Below are 9,235 nucleotides of genomic sequence, written 5' to 3' on the forward strand. Positions count from 1 at the left end.
CAACCAAAAAAAGGAAAAGATGGCTGAATTTATTTCTGATTGTGGGTTACTAACAGACATAGGCCAAATATTCAAAACTAAATGATTTTACATCAACACTGACCTGTTTTTGAGACTGAAAAGCTTTTGGGGAGGTGGAGCTACTTGGCAACATTTCCAAGACTTTCAGCAAATATTGTATTGCATATTTATGTGCTTAAGTTAGCTGCAAGCTTTGCTGCATTTTTTCCAGAGATTCTTCTTTGAATTTCAGGTTGGTTAGTTGACTGTGATCAGTTACAAGTCACATGATGTAAGTCTGATTCTCCAAATGGCTGAACCATTGTGATTAGGAGAAGCCATTTTGACTCATTTACAAGAAGTGGAACCTTTTTTTTGACATCTTTCTGAGCCCATCCGAAACCAGCTGACAGGGTGCAGCACCAGAGTGCGTCTGCACTACTCCTTGCAGATGGAGGGATGTTTTGATGAGGCCACATCCTTCCTGACAGACTGCTTGAGATATGAGGGTGCATTCCTTTGATGATATTGGAGGAAACAACCATACGTCAAAGGTGTTGGAGAGTGTCACAAGTCACCTCTCCTGAAGAAACACGGTTAAGCAGAGGTTCTAAGGAGCATCAGGGGAGACTCAGTAACCATTTTGTTGTTTGAAAAATCACTAATTTTAATCTTGGTTTTACATTTTTGCTACATTCCCTGAAGAGAGTTTTATTTTCACTGGTTTGGATAATCTTTAAAATGCACTAAATTACAACAAAACATAGGCACTACGCTCAATTTGGTCCTCCTTTTTGCTAAGCAGGAGCATGCACTATATCTATCATGGGAGGTTTAGGCTGGATATTAGGAAAAACTCTCTCACTAGGAGGGTGGTGAAGAACTGGAATAGGTTAACAGAGGTGGGGAAATCTCCATCCTTAGAGGTTTTTAAGGTCCGGCTCAACAAAGCCCTGGCTGGGATGATCTAACTGGAGAAGGTCCTGCTTGGAGCAGGAGGTTGGACTAGATGACCTCCTGAAGTCCCTGCCAACCCTAATTTTCTATGATTCTATGCACATTTATGCAAAGAATAATAGAGATTAAGTATCTGAATAAATGTATGTTAAACTATACAGTTTATTATGTTAGCAAATGCTGAAAGAAGCATTTTTGATCATGTTTATTTTAGGCTGCATTTAGATGGCTTTTATTCACTGATCAGTAGAAAACAAACTTTCCTGCTTTTTCATTTTGAAGTTGGTTTCTTTACTTTTAATTAATTAGTTTAAATGATGATGATATTGTTTCTATCCCTTGCTACCAGAACTAAAAACAAAATGTGACCAAAATCAAGTTTCCTGCACAACAGAACTCAATCCACTAACATCTGACAAACATGTAAATGCTAAATTTTCTCCCCTTTAAAACTCTACAATAATAAAGATACTGACTGAAGCACATGTACTATTTTTAAAATGCAAGTTCACTGAAGTTAAAAATGTTTCCCCTTCACTTTATATGTAAAACACCTACAGTTATGCAGAATTGCTTTAAAATCTCATGTAAATGATTTTAATGTATTATAGTAAACAGAATCCTTAGTTTGATTTTCAATTTAAAATTTAAACAGGTTTATTTTTAAAAGATTTTTTTTTAAATAAAAAAGAATCTGTTTTAATAGTCTAATATTTATTAGGGGTCCACTGATAGGGATTTTTGGGCCTGATACCAATAGCCGATTTCTGATACAGCATGGAGAGCAGCGTCTAGCTGATAAGTCTGTTGTGGTAGAAGGGGAGGGGGAGGGAAGGAGTGTTGCGGGGCAGATCAAGGCCCCCATGGTGAGGGAGGGAGTGGGGCTGGGGCAGGTACTGCCCAGCTGGGGTGGGGCGGTGCATGGGGCAGAGCTGAGGCTTGTCTGGGCGACGCGGGGGGGTGGAGGTGGCTCCTGCCACTGTGCACACCCCAGAAGGGCCTGGGGAAAGAGGGTGTGTGCCCCGGATCTGTGCGCAGTGCGGTGGGCTGGAGCTGTGGGCTGGGGCCAGAGCTGCGCTTGGGGTGGGCAGCGCTGGGAGGGAGGGTTGAGGGGGTTGCAGCCACCCCAAAATTCACCATAGCCCCCCCAACCTCCCCTCCCAGCAGCGCTGCCACCCACCCTGAGTGCAGCCTGGTCCAGTCCCCCCACTGGGAAGAGCCTGGCACAGTCCTGGCCCTGGCCCCAACCCCAGTCCGCAGCTGAAGCCTGCCCTGCCCTGCCCTGCACAGATCTAGGGGCATACCCCCTCTCCCCCCGTGTCCTCTTGGGTGCGTGCAGTGGTGGGAGCCGCCCCCGCCCCCCAAATGAGCTGCAGCCCCATCCTGTGCCCCACCCCAGCTGGGCAGCCCCTTCTCTAGCCCCACTCCCTTCCTCACCATAGAGACTTGATCTGCCTCCCCACACCCCTTCCCTCCCCCTTCCCTGTCCATTACAACAGACTTACCAGCTGCACACAGCTCTTCAAGCTGCTGGGCTGTGCTCTTCGCTGCCTATGTGCTGCGCTGTGGCTACGCACATGCAATGGCCGTATATTGGCCACATCAGGCTGATTTCTGATACTGCCAATTTTCTTTATATTGGTGCTGATCCAATATTGGACCAATGTATCAGTGTACCTCTAATATTTATATAATCATTGATTTTAATCCACACAGACAGCCCAAGAGTGATATTACTGGTGCTATTATGTAATACAGAAGGATCTATAGGCTTCAAACAAGATGATAGCTGCATTATATTGGGTATTGCACATATGAGAATCACTGATCCAAAGAGGTTGTCCCACTAGACAACGCAGATAAGAGATGGGGGAACAGAAACAGATGCAAAGGGGGAAGACACTTGTCTGTGATTATACAGCATATACATTCAATGGCAGAGCTGGGAACATAAGATGGGTTTCCTGGGTTTCAGTCCAAAGCTATAGCCCAGAAGTGGGCAAAATACGGCCCACAGCCCAGATCTGGCCCGGCAGCCCATTCTATCCAGCCTGCGGGGCCTCTAAAAATTTTAGAAAATTAATTTTTATCTGCCCATGGCTGCCTGTCAAAGATGACAGGCGGCCAGCAGCAGCAGGACCCAGTGGGAGCCTGTGGCTGGATTTGGAGGGATCTGGCAGGCTGCACAGCCGTGGGGGGCCCTGGCAGGTGGTGGAGCCATGGTGGGTGGCGGGGCCGTGGCAGGCCCTGGTGCGAGAGCAGGTCCCAGCAGGCAGTGGGGCCGCAGCAGACCCCAGCAGGCGCCAGAGTCTCACCCCACCCACCATAAACCCACACCCTTCTACAGCCCCCATCCCAGCCACATACCCCACACCCCGCCACCATACCCACACCCCACCACGCGCGTGCGCACACACACACACGCACACACTCCCCAACCACACCCTGCCATTTACACCCCCTTACTGCCCACATAAACACACAATAGGACTGTATTTTGAGCTATTATGCAGTCACCTCTAGATACACTTTTTTTAAACACAGAAATCAGTACAAAAATATTTTTAAATAGAATTAAAATAAGTTATAGTAGATGTTGTGTGTGTGTTTGTGTCTCTCTCTCTATTCCAGTTTCCAGCACCCTTCCTTGCAAAAGGAGTATTTCCAGGGCAAGGGGAGAGACTTCTAGTGGCAAAGGCTAGGGGTTGGGGGGGGCCCCCCACTTCCGGTCCCAATATGGTGACCGGGGCGGAGCAACTGTCAAGGGGCGAGGCTCCCCATGCAGTCCTTGACAGCTCCCCAAAACTTGGTAAGTGGCCTTCTGCCCAAAATAATTGCCTGCCCCTGCTGCAGCCCCTTGTCTATGTGCTTTTGCCTTTGTGTTGCTTTCCTTATCACTTGCATCTTCCTACAGGCCCCAAATTATCTAACACTGATCCCTCTTCTAGTAAAAGAATTACATTAGTTGGTTGGCAAACAATTTTTGGGTCTCTGAGAAATTGAAAAAGGAAAACTCTGAGGATCTAAGGATCTTAAAACTATTAAATGAATGGTAAAACACACCAGGAAGGCATTTTTCTCCTAACTGAGCCCTTGCTCTTAACTTCCCCTTAGATGATTAACAGTGAATGAATCCCAACACACCAACACCACTCTCAATTAAACCATCTGCACCTCACTCAGCTGAGACAATGAACTTCAGCAAGACGCACATCATTTCCAGAATCTCTATGCAGGTTGTCTGTGCTGCACACAGTGCAGAAGGAAGTTTTATCGTTTCCTTTGGATGGTATTTTTAAGGCACCACACAAGCATTTCGGCCACTCTTAGGGTAGATTAACCACTTCCAACAAAAATCCATCTGCTGAGACAATTTTAAACACAGTCTCATGTTCTCCTTAAATGATATAGAGAATATCCTGCTGCCTTAATGTCTAAAGCCCAGTTATCAGTATCAGGGATGTAAGTTGTAGCCATGCTGGTCTAAGGACATAGGCAGACAAGGTTTTAGATATCCGATCTAGATATCAGAGTTACCCAAAGAACCTTGTCTGCCAGTTATCAGTATGATATTCCCCAGCTCTTGTTGGCCTTACCATGTCACATCATGACCTCTCCTCAGCTTTAATGGCACATTTCTGAGGTCCCTTTCACCCACAACCTTTGGAAGGTTGTGTGTCGTTTTTACTTGTTGCTGTCACTTGGAAAACGTGCGCACAAGATACTACCTAGCTTCTGATTTTGCTTTCTTAAGGAAAATAAGATGTTAAGAAGATGCAAGCCTCATGAGATAAGTATAGGGATTTTGGCAATTTGCTCCATGTGCCATCTGCTAGAGACCACAAGGTTCTTTCAGATAGTTCAGCCTCATTAACACTTGAGCTCTGTGTTCCAGCCTGGCTTGAAGACGCTCTCCCCCAAGCACTTACTTGACAGCCTCAGATGGTACATTTTGGGGGGTTGCTAGAATAACTGACTAATGGGCTTTCTCTAGCAAACGCAATGCAACACAAACCAAGCGACAACTATCCATGGACACTATTGCACTTCCCACAGAACTGGGGTGAGATTGTGCTCTCACAGATGGACTCAGACACAGCTACTAAGCGGTGCTACATTGTGTAATGAGGACATGTCCTATTTTATCACTTTTCTCTGTGCGTGTTTCATTTGTATGACTGAGAAGTCATGGCACAGGCAAGGTGTAGGACTTGCAGCTCATGAGATTTGGCAGTCTGAGTTCAAACTAACAAGGAGCCCATTTCCAGGAGTGAAACATTATGTTTCCACCCAAGAGGCTTTTGCCTAGGAAATTTCAACCGTCTTATCACCACTTTGGTCTCTTAGCGGTTGCTTCATCTTCACTGGCATTTCAGTATGACCAGCCTACCATACTGATGGAGCCAGTTATAAGAGCAGCACTTGCTCTATGCATCTCAAGCCTAGCAAGGGAATTCTCTGAAAACTCATTCAGCTGCTCCTTTCTCCCCAGACACAGATTTAGACAATAGATTCTTTTAGGGGCTCAGAAATTAGACACAAACACTTCAAATCCTCACCATAAAGTTAAGCAGCAGTCAAACATATCCTTAGCAATTCCTACCCCAAAACCTCCTGGGGCTGGGTAACAAGGAGAGCACTGCTCTCACACTGCTGTGCAGAATCAGAGTGCACAATCCTCCAGGGGTGGGTCATGTTCTTCAGAGGAGGAAGAATATGGAGCTTAGCTGAGGTGATATTACAGCTACCAAGGTGGGGATGATTGAGAGAGAGTGGTGCTATGCTATTATACACTTAACTGCACTGTTACCAGCTGTTCCACTCTACCTATGTGAAAGCTGTATGATGGAAAGAAAAAGCAACATTGTGCAGTGGGTGAATACCAGAACCACTTCCAGAGAGCTGGATATCTAAAGCTCATATAAGATGTGCAAAACACTGAACACATTTATGTAAAGAAGAAATGGGGGAAGAAAAAGACAGGACAGTGCACACTATAGTTAATGATACAGGTCACATCCCGGCACGCCACTGGCACCCCACTGGTCCAGGGCACAAAATCAGTCACTATGTGATATGCGCTGGCAGTCTATCACACTGCTCTCAGGATGCTTATATTGCCATTAATGAGAATACTGTTTTGAACTTGTTCCTGAGGCTATGAAGAAAGTAAATAAAAGATGGCTGGGCAGCGAGCCAAGGAGGACAGCAAATGTCATGTAGAAAGCAGCACAAAAGAAGGCAAAGAGTGGGGATGAAAGAAAAAAATGAAGCTGTACGGGAATAGACAAAAAAGAGGGATGCAGAAAGGGACAGTGAAGGAAAATGCAAGAAAGGGAACATCCTTAAGGTGATATATTAGTGCTTATTTTGTTTAATTCCCTACAAGTCAGGCTATTTTTGAGCTGGATTAGAGGAGGCATTCACTGTGTAGAAGCTGCCATTTCAAATACCATAACATTGGGATTTTCTCATGTCCTGACCCAGAAGAAACACATTTAACTTTGCTCAGGCAGGGCACCCACATCTCACAAGCAACCCTGGAGAGTTCATTGGTATCACTCAGTTCTCACAGGCCAAGCACCACTTTAGGCTACCTTGTCGCAAAAACTTGCCAGCTCCCCCACAAAAGATATTAAAATAAAACACAAACACATCCAATATACATGGCAGCACTTGCCATTATGAAAGAAGATGAACAAACCACAGAATACTCGAGGAAAAATATTTTTGGAAAGGGTCTTCTTACTTGATGCATGGTTCTGTTGAGTCAGCTGCCATACAAGCTGACTCAACAGAACCATGCATACAACTTGATTCAGTACAGGGAGATAGGGGAGAGAGTTTGTGATGTGCCTGAAAATGAGTAATAACGGGGTAAAACTGAAAAGTAGTTTAAATGATCCTGACTTGCCAAGCTATCCAAAATATTCCACCCCCCCCCTCTTTTTCTTTTGCACTGTCTCCTCAACTTCTTTCCATTCACTGGGTTAATTTTCTCTCGTGACAAAAACTAAAACAAAAAGAGAAAGTTTGTAGCCTAACAGATTACTGCAGTGACTCTCTCCCTGAGTGGTGGACTAGGTGTTTGGAATGTAAAAATGGAACGGTGGGATTGTGCATTATTTATCTATTATGACTGCAAATCAGCTCTGTTCATTTTACAGATAAAAAATATACATTTGTCTAATTGCCAGGTCTGCAGTTCTACCTACCTGGTCCTTTTTGTGCATTAGCCAGCATGTAAAGATCTTTCTAGTTGCATCATGTTACAGTTAAGACAATCTTCAGATTAGGCTGTCAGTGCTACTCAGGCAAACCCTACAGGCCTTCAATATACCTGTGCAGGTTTAAATCACTGATCTGCAGTTGAACTCAAACTATTCTGTTGATGATGTACAGGAATGAAGATATGTATACCCTTCTCCCATAGCTGTATTGGCTCTGCAGGGCTCAGAGGAGTGGATAAGGAACATAAACTGGCTGAAGTTTGCAAAGGGGCCTATAGGAGTTAGGCACCCAACTGCCTTTGGCTTTCAATGGGGCATACAAAACACCTTAAGCAGTTTGCGTTGAAAACCCCACATACTTTGTGAGAAAAATACTTTGGAAAATGCCAACCACTAAAAGCAGGAGTTCTGATTTAGAGAAAAGGTCTGTTGAGTATGGAACGGCCATTTTCAGAAATGTACTGGATCTCTAATCAATTATCCTGGCATTTTACACAAACTAAAGAATTTACTGTAATTTTTAATTGCCCAGTGTTGTGATCAAGGAAGACAAGGAATGTTTTTTATCACCCCTGGGATAAGAGGCAGAAAAGGATGACTAGATAGCACAAGGGCCTGAAACATGGATAAGCTCACCTGATGGGTTCTGCTTACATCTCTTTTCTTTTGGTTTTTCTGTCCCAGAATGAATTGCTGCAATTGTGGTGAACTTGGATTAGTACAGGCTTGATCCCCATAGCACAATACCTGGTATTTTATTAACACATAGCTCTCTTTTCAATTCACTACAGTCTTCCGTAGTAAATTTCAACCCCGAGGGCCATAACAGTTGCTTTCTACATGCATATAACCCCTCACCAACAGAATATTTTGCAACATGGCTCAACGGGACATTTCTTCCTAACCCTTCTCAGGTAGTGCTTGGTTCAACCCTGAAGCACAAGGGTTGCCTGAACCCAGCGAGGCATGCAGTGCTCTTCTTCTGACCTGTGATTTTGTTGGGTCACTGAATCTCGCATAGAAATGCTCAGATGAAATTATATCAGGTACATCCACTTAGCTCCAGTCTGGGAATATAAGAGTGGTTGATATCCTGCTCTCAAGCACAGGGAACTACAGAGTGGGATGCAACAAAGACCCTACAAGGAAACCTGTAGGACAGTGCCTCCAAAACATTTCCTCAGCATGGCCCCTCACTCCCAACCCACAGAACCCCCACCCCCATGACCCCATCCGGTGATGTTGTGACCCCATTTGGGGTTGTGACTCACAGTTTGGGAACCACTGCTCTCGGACTACCCAAACTAAGTGACTGTGTCTAAGATGAGGATTATACTTTGGAGATATTAGTTTAAGGTAACAATAAAAGAAAACCCCAGGAAAGGGAAAAATTTGAGTTCCTTTGAATGTAAACTCTGTTTAGAGCCAAGCAAGCTAGTCGCCTGCTCACACATTCATATGTCAGCTGATAGAGTACATCAAATACAGTCTGTCCTCCTCATAATTAACTTTGATAAATCAGATTCCAATTATAGTGAAGTGCCACAAAATTGCCATATTCAAGATCAATGTAATATGTAAACTGCTTTTCTATTTGTAATCCCCTTACATTTCAATTGCCCTGTGAAAAATGGCTTAGCTTTACGAGGTAAATTCACCGATACAGATAAATAACACTAATCCTCCTCTATATTAATCAGGTGATACACCCTCTGGGTTTCTTTCTCTCGTTTTAAAGGCCAGTCTAAGACACCCGAGTTTTGGAAGATTGAGAGTTTTCTCCTAATTAGTACAATTCAAAACAGGCCACAGAATGTCAGGAGCCTTGGGGAGGCAGGTGATAACTTGGTGAAACACTGGGTACCTAAAAGCTTTACAAATACAGTCATTAAATAAATAACCACTTTGATCACAGCTTAATCCAACTTCTTCCCTGCCCTAGAAATGCACATTGTAAATAACAGCGGGAGGGAGCAAGCATACTTACCGCTAGAGTTTTGGGAGCTGCTGTTTGTTTCTTCAAAGTTGTTTTGCACTTTGCCTTTCAC

General features: G+C 44.3%; 1 protein-coding gene across 9 annotated transcripts in view; it reads right to left on the minus strand.

Moving 5' to 3' along the window:
• The window catches only part of ZNF618 (zinc finger protein 618), a 127,318-nt gene that overhangs the window by 24,252 nt on the left and 93,831 nt on the right, over positions 1-9,235 (minus strand). Inside the window, exon 13 of one of the 9 annotated variants that reach the window (XM_025210440.1) lies at positions 9,175-9,235. This exon is cut by the window's right edge and continues 37 nt beyond it. The exons of the other annotated variants lie outside the window; for them this stretch is intronic. Coding sequence (XP_025066225.1) covers positions 9,175-9,235 — 61 coding nt within the window. The remainder of the gene's footprint in view (positions 1-9,174) is intronic. 9 annotated transcript variants of the gene reach the window in all.

Source organism: Alligator sinensis, unplaced genomic scaffold (assembly GCF_000455745.1).
Source record: "Alligator sinensis unplaced genomic scaffold, ASM45574v1 scaffold610_1, whole genome shotgun sequence".
Classification (NCBI taxonomy): domain Eukaryota; kingdom Metazoa; phylum Chordata; order Crocodylia; family Alligatoridae; genus Alligator; species Alligator sinensis.